At 44.2% G+C, this 26002-nt stretch overlaps 1 protein-coding gene across 1 annotated transcript in view; it reads right to left on the reverse strand.

Moving 5' to 3' along the window:
- Positions 1 to 1925: 1925 nt before the first annotated feature.
- FBXO32 (F-box protein 32) overlaps positions 1926 to 26002 on the reverse strand; it is a gene marked incomplete at its 5' end in the record, with an annotated part of 30543 nt that continues 6466 nt past the window's right edge. Inside the window, 7 exons of the mRNA XM_082858496.1 lie at positions 1926 to 4238; positions 4638 to 4781; positions 5721 to 5903; positions 11500 to 11684; positions 12529 to 12622; positions 23997 to 24089; positions 25263 to 25312. Of these exons, the coding sequence (XP_082714622.1) occupies positions 4149 to 4238; positions 4638 to 4781; positions 5721 to 5903; positions 11500 to 11684; positions 12529 to 12622; positions 23997 to 24089; positions 25263 to 25312 (839 nt within the window). The 3' untranslated portion in view covers positions 1926 to 4148. The remainder of the gene's footprint in view (positions 4239 to 4637; positions 4782 to 5720; positions 5904 to 11499; positions 11685 to 12528; positions 12623 to 23996; positions 24090 to 25262; positions 25313 to 26002) is intronic.

Consider the following 26002-nt stretch of genomic DNA (forward strand, 5'->3'; position numbering starts at 1 on the left):
GCCACAACAAAAGGTGCTGGGGCAGGGGTTACAAAGTCAAGGCCTCAGAAAGTCCCAAGTTTACGCTCAGGTCCACTGCTGAGCGCCAGGTGGGTTGAGGCATGTCACCTGAATATTCTGGACCCACTACCTCATTTTGAAAGGCAGAAGGAATGCCAGACTCCAGCGTTTCTAACGTCCCTCCCAGCGCTCAAGTCTGGGGGAGGAGTTTCCTTCCTTTGGAAAACCACGAGGGTTGACTCTCCTTAACAAAACGGAGAAGAAAGCATCTACAGAAAACATTGAGTTTAAAGGAATTACGATCTTGTTTGTTGAAGACATCAGGGGCCAGAGATATATCAAAGAGCCCCATCTCTGCGATTGCCTAGAGGTTGAGGGTGTTTCTGAGGTCTGTTTAAACACTAATAGGATTTTAGGCCAGCATCCAGTCAGAGGATGGTTCACAGACTCGGAGAGTTGGAAACAGATTAAAACAAAAAAACACGAAAAACAACAGATGTCAACATAGAAAATGATGATAGAGTTTAGTTTAAAAAAAATTCACACATAAAATTATTACAGTTAAAAAAATTCACACGTAAAATAGCGTGTTTGCATAGCAAGACATAATTGCCCTTCAGCCTGGCAGGAATATATAAACTCAGGTGCCTATTTTATGATAAACATTGTATTGAACACTAAGAATGATATACTTTTGAAATGACTGAACTTCTTGTAAATCATACCACTTGCTTAGACAAATGAAATTCCAAGCTCTTTCTCTTCTCCCGTATAAAAACAACGGAAACAAGGAACCTCTGTTAATTGCAAGCTCCCAAACAGTTTATGAAGAGAGAACTGTGGCAATAAGGCAATACACACTCATTACCTTCCTTCACCATTGCCAAGTAAAGCCTGTTCTTGCCTTGACAGTTTTGCAGCCCATCTAAAATATCAATATCTCCTCTGAGCCACTTCAATATAAAATGGATCATCACTAAACATAGGTCATCTTACAGCTGACCCTTTTGATCTCAAAACTGGGGATGTTTTCACATTGTAGTTTCTGCTACAATCCTCCCACGTGACTGGTCCATCCACTAAAAGTAACAGCATTGAGTAATAACACCATCTAGTTTAAAATGTCTGGATCTTGTTATAAGTTGAGCCCTCCTAAGCTTCGCATATTCTCCTTTCCTCAAATGCTGTGCCTTCTTCTCAAGACCCTAGGATCGTTGCTCGGAAACCTGTGTGTTGAACCAAAGCATAACACCCCTGTGGCTCGGCTTCCACTGTCCTGGACAAAACTCTTTCCTTCTCTGGAAGTCCAGGTTACTTTCATGTTTGACATCAATTTTAAATTCTCCTTTACAGAGTTGGGGTGGGGGTAGGTAGGTACAGCAAAGACAGTAGAGCATTCTGTCTCTTCCAGCACTTTCCATTGTCATGTCCCTTCTGGCTTTTAGAACAGCGGTTCTGAGACAGAGATTCTTTGTTTTTGTTTTTTAGGTCACTTTGTCCTGGGAGGGTTTGCCAATAGAAATTCTATAGACAATTAGTGCCCAGGGAACAAGCATTTTCTTTTTAACTCGCTTTACTTATACGTGAGGCTCTGGCCACGCTTCACAGCCACCCAGTGGCACCAACACAGGTGCTCACACCTGCTGTGCTCTTTTTCCCCACTGCCCTCCCACAAACCACAGCATCAAAGACACGCCACTTCTATTCCTTCCCCTCTCCCTCTCCACCTGCCATTTCCTTCCTCATTCTCCTCTTCCAATGAAAGGGAACCACAAATGTTGGTTTCTTCTTTTCTTTTCCTTAAAAATTTTCCTTGACTCTGTCACACACCACCTCCAATTATGCCAGAGGAGATGGGGAGAGCCCCGAGTCACCATCTGGGTAGACATTTCAGAAAACCGTTAAGCCTATCCCTTGTGGTAGGGTCGTTCTGCACAGATGCTCCTGCTGCCTGGGGCACGCTATGCGGTCATGAGCACCACGGACAGTCCAAGTGACATTGGTTCGCCAGTTTCGTGCTGACAGCCAAAGCAGGCAACACTTCTGGGACTGCAAACCTGAAGGTGCCGAGGAGTCTCCGTCTGCTCCTTCAGCATGGAGGGGTGGAGGTCATGAGTTGGGGGGAAGATGTGGAAGGCCATGAACGCCAAAACATGCCAGAGTCAACGGTTCCAGAGCCCTCACAGCAACGACAGCCCCAGCTCCACTCACATCTTTAAGGAAGCTGAGACCTTTGCGAGAACCTGCCTGAATTATGGAAGGCAGAGCTTTTTATTCCATGGTCTGGACCCTGCATTCTCAGTGTGACCTTGACTCGGGGGGAGAAGAGGTGTTACAGTAGTTTGTGGCCCTCCAAAGCTCAGCCTTACCCAACAAGATCTTATTCTTCAGTATTTACTTTTGCTCAGAGTTGAAATAAACAATTTACTTTTTTCTTGTTCAGGGGGGTGGTGATGAAAAAAGATATTAAGAAATCCTGGTGTAGGCACAGACCTTACAAAGTGAGGAACATCAACTAGTGGTCGAGTTCCCTTCTGGATGCTGGTACTTGGGTTGTGCTTTGAGGGAAGGGCGTGAAGGGGTCCTACATCACTAGTTGGTCCCTTGGCTTGTCTCTGTACATTCTTAACCATCTCTCCCCATTTCAGGTCACCCCAAATTCAACCCCTAAGAATACACTGCTCCTCAACGTAAATGTGAACCAAGTTCCTGTTTCTGCTTCACTTATGTGCCAAGGTCATGCTGGGTGGCCACTTTACTTACTAAAAAAAAAAAAAAAGGAAAGCAAATACAATTGCAGAAATATATACATTGTTGTAGAAAAGCAAAGTTCTATAAAAAGTAAAAAACAAAAACATCCCCCATTCCCTCCCAGGAATATTGACTCCGTAAGTCCTGAGATTTCCTTCTCCCACATAGTTACCTGCTGGTATTGGCCTAGCAAGTTCCCCTGGGGTTTGGAGTAAGTTAAGGATGAACTCATGGTACCTCTGCTCCCTATCTGGCTGGAACGCCAGGCTTTACTTTATCATCCTTACAAGAAGCCCTACCTCAGGTTGACTAAATTTTGGTGTTGCATGTAAAGAAAACTCCTCAACTATCACCCACCAAGAGGAACAGCAGCTGATATGTAAAAACCTGGTTTACAAGCCTTTATCAGTACTCTGGCTCCGAACAGTCCCCAGGGATAGGCTTATCCGTGAAGATACCCCAGGAAGCCCAGACAAGCCAAGAAGTTAAACAGGAATAAGAAAGTCTTCACAGCTATTGGGTGACTAATTCCATCTTTTCTGTGGCAGGATTTCCTCTTGAACTGTTTTTAATTGGCCTTATGATGTTGTCCCGAATGAGCTACAACATGGAAGGAAAAAAGGCATAGATGCTTTGGGGTTGTTCTAGAAAAGAGGCAACCCCAAAGAGTGTCCCATTCGTCTAAAAAGGAAGCCTGAAGCATGATGAGGATTGCCTCCAATATCTCTTCCTGTTTTAAATCACTTTTTATATGATGAAGAAACAAGAAAAACAGAGACTGCCTACTGGACCACGCGCTTTGTCCGAGCGAGTATTGTAGCTTTCCGAGGTAGACTATTGTGTGGTATCTTCAGAAGATAAGGCCCTATACCCATGCGGGTTTAAGATGAGTGGTGCTTCCTTTGCCTTTTCAAAACAAACTCCAGATCAAAACCCAAAGCCCAGGGATTTCTCATATGTAGTTTTTCTTCTTTTTTTTTTTCCAACACATTTTCACATTGTAAACAAAGAGCATTCTATCTTGTATTTGAGTTTTGCCCCTTTCTCCCACATCTCTAGGGAACTATAAAGGAGTCTCAGTGAAGGTCAAGAGAATTCCATTTTCACCGATGAAATAGAATTCCTGCCTCATAGTCTTGCTGGCAAATCATTAGGAAAAATAGTTTATTTACAGTATTTCTGCTTTTCCATACCAATTCTAATGAGAAGTCCATATGCTTAAATTCCCAGCCAGCAACTGCGTCTCTCCCCTCCAACGTCCTCTCAGTGGCTTATCGCAGAAGTTTTGAGCCAATGTCTAAAATGTACACTATTTACAAATGAAGCGTCCAAACTCTGTATTTCCAACCATCCAGTCAGCAGGGGGACCCTTCTGAAGTGTTGTCATGTGCTGGGATTCAGAACTTGAACAAGTTGATAAAGTCCTGGGGTGAAAGTGAAACGGAGCAGCTCTCTGGGTTATTGGCTGTGCACGGGTGATCGGTGCCCTAGAAAGGAACATCGTGGTTAGGTGGGCATTCTCGGCGGCATCTCATTGGCTTGTAGCACCCTAAGTAAGGCATTGCCCAACCTCAAAACAACATTCCTCTGTCAAGAATGCCCTGTGTTATGGAAAAACTAAAGAGCTGCGTGTGTGGGTGTGTGTGCGCACGCGCACGCGTGCACAGAGCGATGGGGGAGTTTGGGGGGGGCTTGCAGAAAAAAATAAACACAGGGGGGTGAAGGAAACAAAGGTCTTTGAAAGTTTCTGAATCAGTTTTACCTTCACCTTCAGCTGGGGGCTATAACAGTTAAGAGCAGGAAAGCATTTGGCGACACAGTGCTAGTGCCATTGGCTCTTAGGGGCTGGGCTGGGGATGTGTGGCAACGACCTCCAAGACATATACCTTCCAGGAAAGAATATGGCAGTGTCTGCAAAGCTGAAGGGTGTCTCCATACTGCTCTTTCCGTGGGTAACAGCGCACAAGTTTAAAATACATCTTCTTCCAATCCAGCTGTCCTTTATCTGACAAAATTAATCGCTTGCGGATCTAAATATCAAACAAATAAAAGTAGTTCTGAAAAGTTCTGCTCCTGCCTCCTTTCCACCTTTTTCATCTATACCCTGGCAACAGCTAGGGAAAAAGTAGCAAAGATATAAAGAAGTAGCTTCTGAGCTCTACCTAGTGAAGGAAACAATAGCTTTTAACCAGTCTTTAAAAGAAACAGGTGGCCGATGACGCCTGACTGGTGACCTGTACTAAATTGCATTTGGATGGTCTTGAAGGTTTAGGTCATCTCAATAAACCACTTCAATCTTTTCTTTGCTGTAACTTGAGTGATTATTTCCAGGGAGATGCAGTGACTGCTTGGCACAATGGCTCTATATTATATCGAAATATTAGTGGTTTCGTGAACAGCACTTGTTGAGCTCACGCTTCTATGTAAAGAAGTTGGAAAAAAAATCTGAGGCAGTGTGCGGAGGGGAAAGAGGCCTAGAGCTGGTGTCAGAAGGCCCAAATTCAAATCCAAGGCCAGTTTCCCCACCTAGAGCGCGCTCCACTAATTTGGATATGTCACTTAGCCACTTGTGGCCTTAGTCTCTCCATCTGTTTGAAGTGGGCATAACGATATCTACCCTTCCCTGGGTCATTAACACAAAATGAAATAACATCAGTAAAAGTCCTTTAGCTGTAAAATCTCATAAAAATGTAAGTTATTTTGTTAGAGAAAAGAAGGACTGGTGCCAATTTATGAATTTTTTTGGAGCAAGTTGTAACATGGGACTAGGTTAAGAATATAAGGTGGTTTTTTTCTTCCTATTGAAACACATAAACAAAATCTCACAGATATTATTTAGAAACTCCTTGAACTGTTTTCTAGTCAAACCAGGGAGCCCTGGAGAGTGGGTTTGAGAAGGATGCCAAGGCAGCTTGAGGGCGGCGGGCAGAGAGGAAGAGAAGGAAGAACGGCCACTGGGCTGCACTGACCTGCCGCTCGGAGAAGTGGTACTGGCAGAGCTTCTTCCATAAGAGCCGGTCCTCGCTGAGCACGTGCAGGTCAGGGGCTGCCTGGCCCAGGCTGACCAGGTCTCGCCCGTCGCTCAGCCTTTGCATAATGTTCAGTTGTAAGCACAAAGGCAGGTCAGTGAAGGTGAGGCCTTTGAAGGCAGGCTGTGGGGAGAAGGGTTATGTTAAGTTGCAGGGCAGAGAGTAGCTATGCACCAGGTGACACCAAGGATGCAGCTGTCCCCTCATCCTCCAGCCTCAAGGTGGTTTATTGATCAGAGACCAAAGCAGCAGTTCTCTCTACTCTAAGTACAGACACAGGACCCATGACCGAGACCCGCAAAGAACAGCCTGGAGCGGCTCGCAGATGGTGCCAGAGGGATTTTCCTAAGTTGCACAAGGCTTTTTTTTTTTGCATGCATTATGAAATGATCACCACGATAAGTCTAGTAACCATGTGTCCCCATATAAAGTGATTACAGTTTTATTGACCGTATTCTTTATATTGTATATTACAGCCCCAATGGCTCATTTATTTTATACCTGGAGGTCTGAATCCCCTTCATCTATTTACACTTTTTCTCTGAAAGATTCCCCTAATAGCGCACGTTGGATTCCTGTGCTTCACTCAATTACAATGTTCGCTACCTTCCCAAAGGACTCACTACCCCGGACAGAGCACCTCCAGCCTCGGGTCTCACTGCCCACCTCCTTGTGACCACTGATCTCCCCAAGTAGGTTTTCTCACCGGCCCCCAAACACGCTGCCCACAAGGCCCTCACTCTGCCCGGGCCTCTGCTTGTCCACATGTGACTCTTCTTCACATCCAGTTCAAACTCACTTCCTCTGAAAGGCCTTTTCTGCTTTGGTGACTCCCTCAGGCCTTAGCCACTGCATCTTCCTAGAATTCCTAGGATCTCTTTCAGGTGCCTTTTGCAACAACTTCTTTATTGTCATGTCACATAACCCATCTGCAGAAGAAAGCTTGAATGGAACACTCCTGCTAGGATCTAAGCTCCACGGAGGCAGAAATTTTTGTTTTTTCGTTGCTATGTCTAGAAGAATCTAGAAGTGTGCTAGCATATAGTAGGCACTCAATAAATATTTGTGGAATGATAGAAGTCAAATAATTCAATAGGTACAAACAGCAACAACAGAAAGACTCTATACTGGTGTGTGTGTGTGTGTGTGTGTGTGTGTGTGTGTACACATGTGTATGCACGCTTCGGGAATGGCTGGTCAAGAACCTTTCAGCCTAAGATCCATCATCCATTGAGGTGTCTCTATTCAAACCTAGGGCTGTACGGGACATTCTGATAACTATTGGTCTGTGGAGAACACACTGGCAGTTAATCATGAGCTTCTACATATCCTTGAATTTATATTTAAGCCCTTTAATGTTTAAATTCTGATGAGCTCATGTTATTCCACCCAGACCCAGATCCTTGAAGGCAAGGTCTAAGCTTGTATCCCTTGCAGACTAGCCCAGCACAAAACCCCTCTCCTGAGTACCTATTATGCCTGGCACCGGAGCTGCTGCAGTGGGCGAGAGACCCAGAAATATAAGCAAGTCATTAGAGAACAAAGGTTAAATGCCATCAAGGATGTAAGCGCCAAGTGCTATGGGAACAATCTGTACAGAAGGTCCTCAGTAGTATTTGTTGCTATTTCTTGAACAGCAACTGGCTGCTGCCATCTGGATAAGAAGTCAGCTCAAATCGCTCGAGACCATGGTTCTTTGTCCTTCCCATGCTAGTCCTGGGTGAGCTCTTGAATTTGAACTACTGACATTTTTAGCTCAGTGTTCTATCACCTCTGGAGGTCACACAAAAAAACAACAAAACAGGATGAAGAAACCCTTCCTCAGCTGAGGGGAAAATATCCTGGGAATGAGTACTGAGTTCCCTCCTCGAAATTTTAGGGAACTAAACTCTGTACGAGGCACATCAAGGCTGGAACACACAGGATTCCAGGGGGACACACAGTCTCAGCAATTCCCTCCTGCGTCTCTGCAGAGCAGGACAGGCGTGCAGAGGGAAGGTGGGCAGTGGCAGGGCGGCTTGGGAAGTTGGACGATGGAGAAGAATGGGAGGTGGCATGGGAGGGACACGGGTTGGACAAGCAGCAGATCCGGATCCCAAGTGCCCTTGGGAAATCTGGGTCTCAGTTCCCCTGTGTCCAAAATGAACTGGCTTAGTAGAAGTCTCTGAAGATCCTTTCCAGCTCCAGCAATCTCAGACTTGGAGTAGCTTCAGCCTCCTAATTCGTGAGAAGTGTCTGTGACTTGACAATTTATATCGTTCAGGCTGCTGGGCTGAACTTTCAATTGTTTGCAAAATTCAGGACTTTGCCGGACTGCAGAAGGTCCTAGACCTATTTGTCATTTATCATCTGCTGCTGATCGTATGAGCCAATAAAACTGCCATGAGATTTTCTTTTTGTTTCCAGCACTTCAAAGCATCTACTTTTTTGGTTAAAACTCCCAGGCCAATTATTACATGAACTCCTATTAAAGTCCACTTGGCAGAATTCACTCTCAGATTTTCAAACCTGAACTTTTCCAAAATCCTTGCCCAGACCCCATGCTGAGTCCTTACTCCTGGTAAATGATTAACTGCTTGCATGCCTTCTTCTATTTGAATATAAACATATAAAAGAAAAAGAAGTTAGTCGTGCTCCCCCTATCAAGTGTTTTGCTGAAAATCTTTTTATATTCATCCTGCCCACCCCCGCCCCATGCTTCCAGACTCTCTCTGCCTTGTTCACAGGACACTATGATTCTATTTGCTTTTTTTCCCCTACAAGCCAGTTCTCTTAGTTTTTTTCCCCCTTCATTCTTTATTATATAAATTATTTTGCCAATAAAAATTGGCTCCATAGAATTAGATAGAAAATTTTGAAGGAAAACAAGATTATCTGCTGGGAAAATACTGATAGAACTTTGGCAAATAGCAATTACTGTAAATGTCACTTTAACATTTTCACGTAATAACATACTTCTCTTTGGTCCAAACTGTTAAAAAGTAAGTTTTAAAATACAGTCCAGACTGAAGTAATTAAGTTCCTTCTCTCTCTCTCAATCTTTCCTTCCAGCACGGCTCTCAAAATATTGTAGCTCAGAGCCAAGGGGGGCTGGGAAGGAGGGCATGAGGGAGTAGAGTGTCATGGGTAAAAGTATAGCCTCTGCAGACAGGCCTGGGTTCAACCCACATCTTATTGGTGGGGAGGGCCCGGCCAGATTGTTCTTAACCACTCAGTGTGATTTTTCTCATGAGACAATGCCTGGAAGTACTGAGCACAGTGGCCAGTAAATATTAGCTGTTATGATGACTCCTACTTACAGTTAGTGGCTAGATGAGTTAATGAATACATTAGAGGACTTAGAAGAGTGTCTGCCACAGAGTGAGCCCTTTATAATAATAACAGCTGACGCATTTACAATACTTACTATGTGTCAGGCACTGTTCTGAGTGCTTTCTATATATTACCTGATTAAATCTCACACCAGGGCATTGAGATAGGCACGACTGCCTCCATTTTCCAAATGAGGAAATTGAGGCACAGAGAATTCGAATCACTAGTCCCAGATCCTGCAGTTGGTCAATTTTCATGCTCAACTGTAAATACAGGGCAATATTTTCCAACTGCATTCCTCTGCACATTGAACAAGTTCTAAGGTAGGTGGTGGGAGGAGTGTCCCCTTCAATCATTTATTTATTCAACTAAAACTTATTGACTGCCATCTGCTCTGGTCCAGGGACAAGGAATAGAGTAGGGAACAAGATGGTGATGTCCTTTCTTTGTGGAGTTTATAAGCCAGTGCAGGAGACAGGAAAGTGAATATACATATGAGATGATTTCAGATCATAATAGCGGCTCTGAAGAAGGTAAGATGATAGTGGCTTCAGTAGATTGGATGGTCAGGGAGGGAGGTGGCTTAAAAACCCCGAGGCAGGACCAAGCTTAGAGTGTGCAGAGAATAGCTTGGCCTGACTGGGGTGCCGTGAGCAGAGGGGAGGGTGAGATGAACTTCAGCGTTTGATCTGTCCTGCATAGGATTTCATTAGATTTAAAAGGTTTACAAAAGGCTGGGTCATTGAATAAATAGTTGGAAGAAAGCTAGATTGAAAAAAAGTTTGGAAACCACTGATGTTAAAAGCTTTGCCGTTTTAAGAATAAGAAGCCCAGGGTTCTGGCCTCAGCTCTGGCCCTGATTGCTGTGTCACTTGGGGAGAGTCACTGGGCTTCTCTGATCCCCCTTTACCCTCACTCCATGAAGAGTTATAGCAACTACAATGGGTACCTCCCAAGAGAGTTTGCAGATCAATAGAGGGGGGCTTTGGAGAAGTAAGCCCATGGAAGTGCAAGGTATGTGGGCAGATGTGGCCAAGGGGGGGTCCTGTGAGGTGGACAGAGAGAACAGAGGCAAGTTCTGGGCAAGTGTGGCCATCTAAATGGGTGTTCCAAGTTGCTGGAGGGAAGATGCCCTTGGGACTAATGGGACTTGCTCATTTATATCGCTGGTTGACTATCACTGGGGGGGGTGTGTGTGTACTGTAGCCTAAGTGACTCTAAGGAAGTCACAGAAGTCTGAGACTTCCAATTATTTGCTGTTTCAGAGTTAAGGAAAAAAACAACTAAGGCACAGAGAGGTTATTAACAGTAGAGTCAAGGACACTGCATTTTGCAAACTTCATAGAGTGAAATATTTAAAAGAGGTCAAAGGAGTTTTTTCATGTTTCTTTCTCGAGAGACGGGGCAGACCCAAACTTTATCAGCCTGGGTCCCGGAACCACTTAAAACAGCCACGGTCAGTGATTAGATAAGACAGCCAAGTGCTACGTGAGCCGCCTAAGTGTGTGTGTCCATTAGGGAGCCTTGAGCGATTACACCAGCGTCTTTCTCACATTTTTTCTGTGCCTTAGTCCTCTTGCTCACTCTTAAGAGGCCAAGAGCTGGGGGCCAACTTACGTTTTAAAAGCCAAAAGAAACTACTGCTAGGAGGTTTAGCTGGTAACGTGTGGTGCTTTTTGGTTTGTTTGCTTTGAGTGAGAATTGCTCATGTCTTTTCCTACCTGTATGTTTACAGCCTTTACTCAAAGCTATTCAGTATGTCCATGTGGTCAAGCAGAGGCCCGGGCAGAGTGAGGGCCTTGTGGGCAGCGTGTTTGGGGGATCTCCCCTACTTGGGGAGATCAGTGGTCCACAAGGAGGCGGGCAGTGAGACCCGAGGCTGGAGGTGCTCATGTCTTTTCCTACCTGTATGTTTACAGCCTTTACTCAAAGCCTTCCTTTATCATAACTATTAATAATTGGAACTAGAGTTTTAAAAGGCTGGTGCCAGTTCTCCAAGCCACTGCCATCACAGCGCTGTTGTATACAAGGCAGCATCCTAACACCATAAACAAACTCGCACTTTAAGAGGAAACGGGCAGAGATCTCCAGATCCCACTAGAGATTTCAGTGAAATAGCCTACATCGGCCCCAAGGTCAAGTTTCTAGCTTTCCCAACACGTTTCCATGGGCTGTCATCGTTCATATACTCTGATCCTGCGCTGCCAGGTTCTTCTCCCCACACCCCCTTTATCGGAAGGTCCCCCAGCCCACCCTCAGCACCCAATGGAAAGCATCCAGTCAGAACTGTCCAGACTTTTCCATCACCAGAGAGGATTTAAAGTCCTGGCGAGGCTGCCCAGCATCCCAGCAGAGGAACCAACTGCAGCCGTTCCTGCTGGGAGGAGGCTGGGGTGCTCCAGCTTACCCTGGTGATTTGGATGTTGTTCAGCTGCTGTTGCCAGTGTAGAATTGTCTCCATTCGATACACCCACATGTTAATGTTCCCGACCAGCACAGACTTGCCGACTCTTTGGACCAGTGTACATAAGGACGTGTAGAGGGTCTGGAGTAGTTCCCTTATTAGTCTAATGTTTTGTTGGTCTTCCAGGACTTGAGTGGGGAAGAAAAAAAGTAGTTAACGTTTATGAGACTAGAACACTCCATAGTTCACAAGTGGTTCTTTCTTCTTCTCTCCTCTGCTCGTGTTACCTGGGTACACCCACTGGGGATATGGTTTTCTTTCTCACTGGTGTTTATTCTACACTTGGCCAAGCTTCTGCACTCGAGGTTATTGGGTAGAGTTTCCATTATCTAGGTCCCTCTTTGTTCTCTTCTCCCCGTTTTCTACAAAGACTCTTTCTCTTTTCATTGTCCTACCAGCACCAATAGCCCACCTGATCTGAAAGCAGCTTCTTTTGCCCAGGAGTGATGTCTCTTTTAGATGATCAGTGGCAGAAGCACAGGTCTGGGGGTCAGGAGCTTGGATCCTCATCCAGTCTGGCTGACTCTTTGTGTGATTATGGATAAATCACTCTTTCTCCCGTATACACAATGAGTCAGTTGAGCCAGAGACGTAAAGTTCTTTCTAGCTCAGAGAGTCTATGGATCTATTCTGCCTTGTACACAGCTCAATTTTCTAGGAATTTGGAATCTAGAGGTTCAGTAGCCAAGGTTGGGACACGTGCCTACACCAAGAAGCTTGAGAGGCTTAGAGCAGGACAAATGGATGATCCCAACACAAGGACAGGAGGGTGATGGTCTCACCCGTTGTCATGAGCATGAATGGCCCTCCTTTCTAAACTGGAATCCAGCACCCCTGAAATGCATCTGGAGTCATTCATTTCCATCTGCTTACATTCCCTTAAATCCAATGACATGTCCACTGCATTGGAAAATCCATCTGCCCGGCCCCAGGCCTATAAAAAGGGGCGAGAGAGTGAGAGAGAGAGCTCACCTTTCAGTACCACTTTTTCCAAAATGTTCATGAAGTTCTTTTGGGCAATGCCACTCAGGGATGTGAGCTGTGACTTTGCTATCAGTTCCAACAGCTGTGGATAAAAATAGAAGTTGCCAGGCTTAGACTACAGAGATATTTTTCTCCTCTAATCTTCACTTTTGAGTCACATGACACGTAGATACAGACTGACGGGGAGAGATAAATGGCAGGCAGGGCCACAATGCAATAAAAAGCAGATGCTCTGAGTAAAAGACAAATGGGGGTAATTCAAAACCTAGGCATCAGGCTGAATATTTAATTGCTTTTTTCTTTTAAATATAAAGAGGTTGGCTTCAGCCAGGGCTAATTCATTCTACTTGTCCTACTTCAGCAAGTGAAGCTGAGGTTCTCCAAAGGGAACAAAACCTCCTGTGACCTGTGATGTTGGAGTTGTACATAATCACTCCCAGCGGGAATTCTTTTACCCCTACTTGAACTTCTCCCCACTGGCTGGGACTGCTCTCAAGGCACCTAAAAGCTCAAGTTCAGCAACGATGGGCACTTTTCAAGGAAGTGGCAATTCTTATCCAGATATCTCCTGCTTATGTAGCATTCAATAAAAATGTCTGTTAATTAGAAACTTTCACTGCGCTTAACTTTCTGTAGAAAGAAGCCAATAACAGGAAGAAAGAGACATTCAGGGATGTACAGCGTATACTCATATTTCTACTCAGAGGCTAGGAACCTTGTAGCTCTTAGACTTATGTGCAAGTTTTGCTTTGACCGCTTATTAGCTCTGTGACTCTGGGTAAATTCCTGAATTTCTTGGTGCCCCAGTTTCTTCATCTCTACTTGTAATACTTAGAGTCTCCAAGATTGGTGACAGCGTTAAAGGAGGGAATGCACATAAAGCTCTTAGCACAGTGCCTGGCATAAAGTAGGTAGAAAATAAAGGTTGGTCGGTTTACTGAAGGAGTATGTCCCATTCCCACCACCCATGTTATCACCAAACAAAAAGAAATAAAGATAATAATTTAAGTTGGTGCACCCTTAGCATAATCTTTCTTCCCTTCAAAAGCAAAATTCTTTATAAATGTGGCAAGATTTAAAAAAAAAACAAAGATTCTATTATTGAAAAAATGAAACTTTATAGACTGGAATGGGCTCTTAGAGATCATGTGGTTCTACCCAGTTAACAGATGAGCAAAGTGAGGCTCAAGAAACTAAACTTTACCAACTATGCCACAAGGAGTGAGAGGGCTCAGCGGGATCCTTCTTAACACACTTCATGCTTTCACAGAGTTATCGAACAAAAGAGGTTGATATAAAGTGAAAATAATTAATTGCACCAGAACCCACCAGGCTAAGTAAAACTCACTAGCCTTAGAGCCAGTAAACTAGATTTAGAGACCCAGGACCTCCCTTTATGTTAAAGCTTCTATCTCTGCTCCTAGGAAACCTTCCAAGGCAGTTTCATCTCCTGGCCAGGCCCCAGCCCAACTTCACTTCAGGTCAGTAAACACCAAGTATGACACTGTGCTGGGTGCTGGAATCAAGGCTGAGGGAACTAGCAAAGCGACATTTTAAAAATTGGGCTGCAGAGAAGAACTGAAACTTCTGGATCAAAGCCCCAGGCAATTCAAAGAACCTCTGCTTCCAAGGCATTTGTTTAAAACTTTTGTCCCCATGGAGCCCCTTAGGAGCCTGTCAAACCACGGACAGACTTTTAATTTCCTGAACATAATTTTACTCTAAGTTACAAAAAAAAAAGACCCCCAATCTTTTCCTGCCTGGTTTATGTATCTCTCTCACACACAGGGAGAGAGGCTGTCATCTGGGGGAAGATGGCAGAGAAAGACTGAGGCTGGTTTTTAAGATTAGTACTGGTGATCCAAGGCTGGATGTCAGGAACTGACCAAATGCCCACAAAGAGCGGCAAGAAGTCAAAACATCAGCAGAGGCCACGTCCACAGGCGGTGACCAGACAGGCTGTCCTCTGCCTTTCCAGTTCAGCTCTGTCACCAACCAGCGCGTGACGGTAGAGAGAGGAGTGAAAAATGGCACAAAGGGACTGGCCAAACCGTTCCTTTATCTCCTTGACCAACAACGAGATTCAGAAGGCCAAGCCCAGGGTCTATTAATACCCCGAGCCTCACATGACCAGCACAAAGCAAGATGAAAGAAAACAAAAGTCTTGAGTCGGCTCTGGGAAGGGTAGTGACTCATCATGGGGTGGGAGGAGGGCGGGCAGAGCTCTGCCTGAAATCCATCCAAAACCCCCATTTCATGTGACTACCATCTCACGAGGGCGTCAGTTTCAATCTTGTCTAAAAATGCACCAATCACAAGGACACAAAAATTCTCAAGGCTGTGACTATGCATTTGAGGGGAAACAAAAAAGCCGTTTGGTCTGACTGAGATGATCTTTGACTAAGGAAGAGAAAGATACAGAAGCAAAAATCGATCAACTGTCAGGAGAATGACACGTCAGCCACCTTCTGTTTATTCCGGTGTCAGAGGAAAGTCCTTCTTTTCACTGTGCGGCAGCCTTGGGGTCAGAACCCCAGAATAGGAGGGGACCTGGATGCTCTAGCTGGGTGACCTTTACAGTTGTCATTCACTTAGCAAGTATTTTCTGCATGCCCATTCTATCCTAGTGTTGTGATAGGTGATGCGGATAGAGACACACGATCCCTAGACTCACGGAGTTTACCATCTAGTCTGTGGTGTAAGTCATTTAACCTCCCAGAACCCCAGTTTCTTCATTTCTAAAGTGGAAATAAAAAAAGACTACCTACTTCACAGGGTTGTTATGAGAAGTAACTGAGATCAGTATGTAAAAACCCACTGTAAATACCAAATACAAGGCATTATTATTATAAGGTTCCAAACCACATTCTTTTAGTGAAGTTTAAAGTGGATATCAAGGGTTATCTTTTCTGTAAAGCTTTTTCTGTAAAGGGCTAGATAGTAAATATTTTAACCTTTGGAGGTCATAAGGTCTCTGTTGCAGCTAATTAACTCAGCAACTGTAGTACAAAAGCAGCCTTGGACAGTATGTAAATGAGTAAGTGTGGCTGTGTTCCAATAAAACTTTATTTACAAAAACAGGCATGGGGGGCAGATTTGGCCCTTGGGCCATAATTTGTCAATTTCTGATAGAGTGTGTGTGTGTGTGTGTGTATGATAGGGTTCAAGAGTGGGGGCTCCAGAGCCAAACTGCCTGCCTCAGTTTCCCCATCTGTAAACCATACATAATAATAGTACCTACTTTAGAGTTGCTGTGAAGATTAAATGCATTCATAAAGCACTCAGAACAGTGCCTGATAGCAAGAATATACTCAATACATTATTATCATTCATTTTTATCGTAGTACAGAGACTATTACTAGGTAGAAGCACTGCCAGGGAAGGCATAGTGAATAGTAGGGTAAAGTACAGCTGGTTTAGAGACCTTTAGAATCCCTGTATTTCAATTTTATGCATTGTCAACCAAATGCTTAAATGCTTTCAAATTTTCATATTCCTCTGTCATTTTTATTATGTTTCTGATATATTTAGTAGCTCCCTGTGTTGATAAAAGTTAATGTTGATACATTCTGTGGCTTACATAGTTGCATCTACCATGAAGTCTTATTTTGCTAGCAATAATGGGTGTTTACTACATGCTACGCATTTTACATGTGTCATCTTGTTTAATCTTCAGAGGCAACCCACTGAAGTGGGTTCTCTCCACTAGTCAAAAGAGGATTTTGTGGCTCAGAGAAGTTAAGCAACTCACCTGAAGACATATAGCAGTAGCAAGTGGTGGAGCCAGGACTTGGACACAGAAATGTCTAACGGAGAACATGTATTTTGATAGTTTAAGGACTTCAGTTTGTCAAGGCCAATCAAGGCCAAATCTAGGTCGAAACTTTAAAAATAGTGGCAATACCATGTAGTGTTACGTTCTAGGAAAGAGTCTGGAAATCTTATATCAGTATTACACTGGGACCGGTAATCAGCTTTTCACATTAAGGGAGCAATAATACCCAGAAAGGGTTAATAATGCATTTAGGATGAGGCAGTTGCTTTGGGTAAATCATTTAGGTCTACTTTCCACATCACAATAACTCTACGGACCCAGAACCAGTACTGTGTGGAACTAGTGGTAAAGAAGACAGAATTTATTAATTTTAATTCTGTGTCAAGAGAGCTGTGTGCCTAGGGGGAGTAGGGCTGTATCTAGCAATTTATTTACCAAGATGACTTAGCCAGTTGGATTCTTTGCCTCTAGCCACACGAGAAAAAGCAGAGGAAAATGGATTGTTTGAAAATGGCTGTTTGTTTTCTGCTGGGCAAATTTTAGCCCAGGTGCCAGTAATTTGTGGCTGTGTTTAAGGAGAGGCGGGGTGGGGGACTGGGCTAGGGGTTGGAGAAGAGGGTTCTCAGCTCCTCCTGAATTACAGGCTATCATTACCGTGGGGGCCGCCTGGGGATCCAGCACGACCCAATCCACAGTGACTAGCTGTGCAGTAACAGGACCGGTTCTGGGCCACGGGAGGAAGGGCTGGTGGTTGCTGCCTGCTGAAACCACATCCTGCCCTTCAGCTTTGGCTTGTGCTAGTCTTAGACATGCTGAGTAGAAGAAAAGTCTCGTTGCAAGCAATATCCTATAGTCAGTCTCGGAGGGATATCAACCTCAGCTTGAAGTGGTGCGTGGAAGATGAATGGGGAGAGGAGATTGCCCTCTTATCTCACTCTGCCCGCAGAAAATGCGCGTTTCATGTCATCTCTTCCCTTCGGTTCATCATAGCATTCAGACTTTTAAAAATAAATTAGCTCACGTCACTTCTCTGCTTGAAACCCTCAAATGGCTTCCCTTTGCCCATAACTGGCAAGGTCCTCCCTGACCTGGTCTTCACCCCTGGTCCAGCTTCATTTTGCCCAGTGCCTCCCTAGCTCGCTCTGCTCTGTCCACACGGCCCGCCTTTGGTTCCCTGAGCAGGCTCAGCTCATTCCCACCTCCCAGCCTTGGTCCTGCCACGTCTTCACATGCCAGCTCCATCCCACCCCTCAGGTCTCAGTTCAAGTGCCACCTGTTCAGAGCTCAGAGAGCCCTTTGCGGACCATCCTAGATCTTACTATGGTTTCAGTGTTCTTCACTGTTTCATTTATACATGTCTGAAATGATCTTGTTTACTTGCTTGCTGACTGTCTAATTGGGATAGAAACCTCAAGACAGAAGGGGTTATCTTGTTTACCACTCTACCGCAACCTGGCACACGGCAGGCACTTAACAAATACATGTATTTATATCTATCTATATATGTAGATATATATACACACATACACACACATATTTAAAGGGATTTAAAGGGACACTAAGCAACTGGGGCTTCAGAAGCATCAACAAAAACAGCAGCTACTCTCCCTGTTAGTTCAAGGTTACCCATGCAGCTGTTGCCCAAGCATACTCTATCTTGCATAGAATATTGTTAAGAACGTAACTTATCCCTAATTCTTCTATCTCCTCTGACAGTGAGCTCTGCAGTTTAAGGTATATGTCTGATTAGAAAACAAGCCGTAGGATTATCAAAGGTAGGAAAAAACTTCAAGAAGCCCCTGCCATTTCGCACATGCTCAGTATGCCAGCTGGGTGCCCATAGGAAAATTATGTCCTTTGCAATAAACCTTTGGTTACATCAGGCAGTGCTTCTGCCTGCATTGAGTGCCAGGTACTTCCAAGACCCTTATTTACTCAATGGATAACACAGATTAAAACCTGGAAAGTTTTCTCCTGACTTTGAGCCTGAACACTGACAGGTTGGAAGAAGGAACATTTCTGCTACATTAATAATCTCCAGGCATGTCAAGATTGGGTAAATATTATTTGCAAGTGAAACATCCCTCTAACTGAGGGCCAAGTTTACACAAATTAATTGTATTCTTAGCCGAGAACAACTTGCCTCTCTGTCTTCCATCCATCCCAGAAAATTCTGAACTTAGAATGGTGCCCTATTCCCTGTTGCATTGATCTGAGCAGGTCTGTCTGCCTCAATGAGGCTGCTTAAATTGGGCTCCCTGTCTGCTGTAGCCTCCTTACCCCCACCCTACGCTTCTACAAGGTTGGATGTCACATTGCCCTTGGCCCCTGGCCCGCCATCACTCCCCTCCACTTCTGTTCTCTCTAGCTGCAGGTTTCTGCTCATGCCATTTGTCCCTGCAAAGCCTTCTACCTGCCTCTCCACCTGGCCAAATCCTGGCCATCCTTCAAGGAAGGAGAATCTCAGGTTCTACCTCTTCCAAGAAGCTGCCTCCAGTCCTGCTTCTTCCGTTCTCCTAGACAGGACCAAACCCAATTTGCTACTGCAGTACCTTGTACCTTGTCTCCCAGAGTAGCCCAGAAACTCCTGACCAGCAGAGGCCAGGTCTTAGTTGATTCTCAAGTGACTGTGGCAACACTAGGTATATGGTATGGACTTAATATAGAAAACACCTGCTTAGGGATTTGAACACACTCACCTGAAGCAATATTGATGTATGGGGACCTAGCAGAGGATGTTGTCACCTCCTTGCCTTTGGAAAGCCCTTCTTTTAGAAGACTCGAGGGGCCTTCGGATCCTAGCTCACAGATACTTAAATCTCTGTCTCACCCTCAACCAGAGCAACTTAGAGCAATGTCACATGCTCTCAGGAACATCCCTCCTTGGATGGGAAAAAAGTCTGCTGAATTGGCAATTAACACGCAGCTCACCTATCCAATTTAGCCTATCCCCTGTATAATAAGCACCTGACTGAGCCTAGAAACTAGCTAGAATTTTAGTATAAAATATATTTCTGGGCTCATGGTGGGATATATTTAAATTCTGAATCCTCAAGAAAAAAATTTACACAACATGGGCACATTTTTGATCTTTTCGTCTCCAAAGTCAGATGGGAAAGAAAATCAGGTAGAAAAGTTGTAAAATAATCAATCTCTATGTTTTATTTCATCTTTAGTTTCTATTTTCATATATTTTCTAATTCCTGTAATTAGGACGCTAAAGATGACAATAGTTACAGCAACAACTGACGCTCACCATATACCAGGCACTGTCTAAAAGCATTTCACGTGTTTAAGCTCAGTTTAATTCTATAGCAACACGATGGGGTAGGTACCATTATTAGCACCTTTTATAGGTATATGCTTTACAAATGAATTTATGAATATACATAAATTGAGAATACATGCTTAAATTATTAATGTACTGTCATGTGTCCATCGTCGAAAATACCACTATTCTGGTCTCTCAGGCTTCCTCCGTTTTTTTGGGTACCCCCTACTTCTGCATGCACTCCCCCAATCCTGTGGTCATACCCTCAAGGTCTGTGAGTGTCCCCCACTTCTGTGGGCACCCAGAAATTGCAGGATCTCCTGCTTGCCTAAAGGCTTAGTGTGACTGAGAAGGCTCGGAATTCCAAGAGCTGCAGCGTTTCTTCGGTAAAATCATTAGCAGCCTAATCAGCATTCATTTTAGGGACCTGCTCAGGGCCCTCACTGTTAATACCCCACAGTGAATTCTCACAATTCCCAACCATTTCTGCCAATCACTTTCAAATGGGCTTGCGCCCTGTTCTTTTGATTTTGTTGTCATTGGAATGGCTGGCCGCCTTCCCCCCCCCCCCCCCCCCCCCCGCCCCCGCCAGCTTCTTTGTCTCAATAGAAAAAGATACCCACCAGTTTTAAGACCGAGGTGGCAGGGGCCGCCTTCCATCAGAGGAAGGCTGTGCAGCACCAAATTAATCCAAGGTCACTGCGGCAGAGGGACCTGGTGAAGGGGCCAGGCTGCCCATACACATCACAACCCACCAGGGGCTTGGCAACAGCACGCCCTTAATTTAAGGCATTGGGTTTGAATTTGAGTCATCGTGCCATATTTCAGCCTTTCATTTGCCAAACCACCAGTCAACTTAAACTAAAACATGTTTTTGGAAAAGACGTTTAGGGGCGGTAGGAATGCAGTAACTTGCTGGAAACATTCAAATGGACTTAGGGTGGTAATGCAGAAAAAAATAAAAATATGCACTACTGGTTTAGCTTGTGGATGTTCTTCTCTGCTGCAGAGGGACAGAGAGGGTGAGGTTGCAAACTTCTGTTTGTCCTTCCTGATCTGATGCACACAGGGGTCACTTCATTCAGGTCAGGAAACCGCTTCAAGGTTCTTCCTGGTCTGAAGACAGCATCTACAGTTACCATGGACTTGGCCACATTCTCATCCCATAGAGAGAACTGGGAGGACCAGATCAAAGAGCATTCTGGCATTAAAGCGTTAAAGCCCTCTTTTGCACTTGTGCCTCGGGGTGTCTTGTTTAAAAACTCATTATGCAAAATATAACATTTGGGCTCCCAAGTAGTTTCTGAGCTGGTTTACAAACTTGAAAACACACTGGGATCACCTGGTGGATAAATTTAAGTAGCAGTGCCTGGGCACCACCTTCAACTGATGAACTTGGGTGCTCTAGAGGTGGGCTTCCTTAGAGGAGCAAGCGTCACAGGTGATTCTAATGTGCAGATGTGATTCTGATGTGTTTACTGGAGATCCACTCTCTCCGCTGGCCTCTCTGTGCCCTGGGTGGGTTAGTCAGTACTTGCTTTCTTGTGGTTACGGTTCTAACCCCACCACTGGCCTAGCCCCTGGAATCCTCACTGGCTCCCCAGGGGACTTTCCAAAATGTGGTCTTGAGGCATGGTGTAAACCCATTTTTTAAAAATGGCCTTTCATAAGTTACTGCTTTTAAAGATTTAAAATCATCTTTAAAACCCAGTTAAAACTATGTTTAAGCCATTGCAAGTGTGTAGAGAAGCAGGTAGAGGCAATGAGTGTAGCCTGAAGCCAATTAAAAAAAGGTACAAATGCTGTATAAAAACCTCTCCTATTTATATTCAAATTTTGATTCCAAAAGTTCCACAAAATTTTCATGCTGATAAAACATCATAACATTGAGATAGGAGTGTTGGCTATCCCTTTTATTCCCTCTGCATGTCTCTTTTATTAACATTGACAGCTAGCATGAACATGACACCTTTTTAAAAAATGTACTTTGTCTTTAAAGAGGTTAAACAGATTTTAAGGCTTCAAAGTTGGTTCGGTTTCTTACTGGGACTGAGGAATCATTGTAGTATTAAAAAACCATTAAGCTGAAGTAGTAAGATGAGGATAACATACTGGCAAGCTACTTTGCAAAGTTGGTTTAAGGATAAGAAGAATATTTGAGAAGTGTCTTAAGTTCCTTAGAAGAAAACCCTCAAAACGTGGTGCCTATCATTAAAATGTTTTAAGCTCTTTATAAAAATGGCATTTCTCAAATTACAGAGGACCCTTAACAGTGAAGGGGAAAAAAAGATTGTTCTTTCCAAAATGGAAATATTCCCCCCTCTTTCTGAACCTAGTAACTGAAAGCATTCAGTAGTTTCTTAAAGGTTAGGAGAATGTGCTCAGGATGTATTTTACAATCAGATACTGACAGACACAAGTCCTCTATGCTGAGTTTTAATCAAGGGCAAAGGGCATGATTCCCCAGGTAATTTTTCTTTTTTCTAAGTAGAAAACATTTCTTATCAACCAAATTGAAAAGACTTTTCAGGCAGAATAAACAATAATTTTGATAAGTAGGTAATAATAAGTATTAGTAGCTGACTTAGAATAACATATTCTGGTCTGCAGAGTATTTCCATATATGTTACTGAGTTTCACAGATACCCTGTGAAGTGAGGTTATTCTAAGTCCTTCTTACACCCGGGAACGTGAGTGTTGGAGAGGCTGAAACAGCGTGAAAGCCGTGGAGCTGGGATCTGACCTCAGGCCATTTTACTTTCAATCCTCTGCTTATATGGAACTCATTGTAGCGGCTAAAGAGTGTGGACTTTAGACTGCCCAGGTTTCAGATCTGGATTTCTTCCCTTCTGTAGCTTCGTGACCTTGGACAGGTCATTTTTACCTCACTGTACCTCTGTTTATATAAACAGCGATGATAAAAGTACCTACACTTTACAGGGTTAATGGAAGGCTAAAAGGTGTCAGTGCACATAATTGCATGAAACAGATTTTCACTATTTGAATCCTTGTTCCTTTGCTTTATTTCTTGTGAGAAGGAGAACAAGTAGGAAGGAGAACCGTCTTAAAACTGTCCAAATGCTGATCAGTTTGGAATCAAGACATCAGATCTGGGTGTCTTCCTCTAACACCTAGAGGATGGAAACTATTCATAGTCTTAGCAACAAGTTTCCAGATCTTCCCGGGCTTGACTCCAACCAGCCTGCACTGGGTTGCCGGCCACAGTGACCTCCCAGAAGCGGCAGAGTCTTGATGAAATGACATGAACATTTCATCAAGAAGGTCTCTTATTTTCATCCCTTTTGGACTGGAATAAGGGCTCAGCTGAAGACTAGACAGGTCTGGTCATGGGCTCAGCTCAGAGCTTCTAACCTACAAGAGGCCTGGGTTTTTTATCAGGTCAGTTGGGACGGCCAGCCCTGCATCTGCCCAGATGACAGGTGAATGATCCAGGCCTCAAGGGGGCTTGAATGTCATCGCTCTGGCTGAGCCTCTGCAATCATCTGACTCAATGACACGGCACTGAGAAGCACAACCCAGGGAAAAGAAAATAAAAACCCAATCAACTAACACCCACAGCGGGTAAATTCCCTCCTACTTCTGATCCTAAAACCCAAACAGCTGCTACCCGCCCAGGTGGAACCACTGACAAAAACATACAAGGGAGCTTAGGGGGGAAAAACAACCACCAACCAACTAAAAAGAATCAGTGACTTGAAGGTCATGGTTAGACTTCCTTGCTTTACTACCTTCATCATTAATATTTTGCTAAAGCTCATTAAAAAATTATTTTTTTCCAACATAGGGTTTAAAATGGGAAGCAACGGAGCCAAACAGGTAGTTTCAAGCTTTAAGTGAACCTGGGACTGAATATTGTTACTACATGGGGGTGGGGGAAGGGAGTCTGGAGGAAGAAGTTCTGGGGTGCTTTGAACTCACCCAGTTTTGAGGCTTAAACCAAGAATGCCTTAGGGTCACCTAGAGTCAGCTAAAGCCGGGCAGGAAGGACAGTGAGAACAATCGTAGGTGCACAAAGTTTTTAGAACAAGCCAAGGTGCTTTACAACTTGCTTTCTGCTGAATTCTCTGTTGCTGATCTTACTGCTAGAGCCTGTGCTGCCTGCACTGTGGCTCACGTGAGGTATTACGGCGGCCCCTGTCTGAGGGGGCCAATCTCAGGGACATCCATATGGATGGCTCCATCCTACGCGGATCTCAGTATCCGTATAGGAACCTGAAGTACATCGGGGGAAGGGGGAGTTGAGGAATCCATTTTCTGCTTTCCTTAAAATCCCCAGGGTCCTAAAAAGTTGTTTGTTTGTGTGTTTTTTGGTTGGTGTGGGGGAACTACTTCAAGACAACCCGAAAAGACAATTCAGCTTGGGAGTCTGGGTAATCTACAGAGACTCACCCGTACGACGTAGTTAAATCTTCTGGAATCCAGAATGGCAGTCGAGAAGTCCAGCCTGTTGAAGGCTTCCCCCAAAGTGCAATATCCATGGCGCTGAATGTGAAAGCAGGGGGTGCAGAGGTCATTTTCCAGAAAAATCTGCCTGGACTCTGCTGACAAGCTTGGTGGCTGTGTTAGGTAACCTATGGCCATCTGCTGCTTTCCTGTGCCATGATCAGCCCTTTCTGGGCCCCTGGGCCCCCGGTGCCCTGCCCCACCATGAGCCACAAAGATGGGTAGTACAGCCGGCAGCTGCTTTAGTCAGTGACTAAAGTCGTGACATGTACCATTTGGGCCCTTGTTCTCTGCACGCACTTGTACTTGCCTGTCAAGGAAAGGTTGGGAGCTGGGTATGTGATGTGTGTTGGTCACTGTAACATACTCCTGGGGGAAGAATTAGCCCCATGTGTGTCAACTCTGTCTGCCACATCTCTGGTGCTTTTCTCTCTGTGATCATCAGAAACGTTTTTAAGGCTTCGTGAAGAAGCCAAAGAAGTTTTGGTCTTTTCTCTGTGAACACACAAGGCACTGGGTGTAGAGAGCCCTGACTCACAGTCCCAGCTCTGCTTCTAGTACCTGGGTGGTCTCAGGTGTATCTCTGGCCCTCTCAGGGCCTCAAGTCACAGAGCGAACTAGATGTTCTCCAAGGTCCCTGACAGCAATAGAAATTCTATCAATCTGTCATACTGCCTGTATCCTAGTTATCTGAGCAAATGCCTGTGCAGCGGGAAAATGTACATAAAAGGGTTTTACAAAGTGCCATGCAAATTTAGATATTACAGTGTCTTGTTCTCTTCTGCATCTAGCTCGTGCAGCCTCACACTGGGTGCGCACGAAAACTTCTCCCGTATTTAGTGATTAACCCTTCCAGGGCTAAAATGAATTGAGTTGAAGTCTAAAAGAGACCTTAGAACAAAAGGGAGGCACTGCCCTGAGGGAAAGGCTAAAGCTTTATAATAGTGTGTTTGAGATGTGGGAATATTAATCTTTATAAAGCATTGCTACATACATCATCCCACTGAATGACTGGGGAGCCCACCTAGTGACTTTTGCATCTCTCTCTGTAGCCCCAAACTCTGATGGCTGGCTAGGTAGTGGGCTGCAGGCCTCCACCACCCACATCCAAGAAGACAGTCATGATGTGAAGTAGTTTCCCAGTCTCGCCCCTACCCTGTCAGGGGAGGCATAAAGCTAAGCATACTCCTTAGTAAACAGATGGGTGCTCACCTCTTTAGTACTTCCTTTGTGAACATAGATCCATTTTTCTTGGTGGAAATCTACAAAGACAAGATAAAAACAACCCAAAACCCCACAGCTTTAAAATTTATAACATGCCCAAGATTTTAAACTTGTTTCGTTTTCATTTAATCCAAAGTGTAAAAATGTTTCGACAAAAAAGGACAGACTCTACTGACAATCTAAGGGGAGGCAAATGCCTAACTTCTGCAGTGTATAAATACTGGAGTTGTAATTTACTTTGTCGGAAGCACTTCAAGTCTTTGATACTCAGATTGAGTATACCAGAGCTCCAAATTAAAGAAAAAAATCTAATACCCAAGTACGAGTTTGTGTTAAATGCCAAGCTTACAAGTTAAACAAGGCCATAAAAAGTAGAAATAAAACAGATAATATGAAGAAACCATGCAGTACAGATGGAATAAACTAAAGATCTGTAATTCATGCTTATTAATAGAACTTTATACTCTCTGTTCATACTTACATCCAGCATCTAGAAATGTTACTAGTATTTATACAAGGGAAGAGGGAGAAAGAAATCTATGTTCAAAGCCTCAAAACACAGTTCTAAACAAAAGCACACACTGGAACTGGTTCAGCTGACCATACCACTGAATAATAACTAAACTTAACTATGTCAAATGTAAGTGACAAGCAGGGAAAAAACACCCCAACTAGCAACTGACTTATAAACACGACTGTAAAGAATACATTAATCTCACTCATAAAAT

Source organism: Leucopleurus acutus (assembly GCF_964270905.1).
Source record: "Leucopleurus acutus genome assembly, chromosome: 17".
In the NCBI taxonomy this organism is placed as follows: domain Eukaryota; kingdom Metazoa; phylum Chordata; class Mammalia; order Artiodactyla; family Delphinidae; genus Leucopleurus; species Leucopleurus acutus.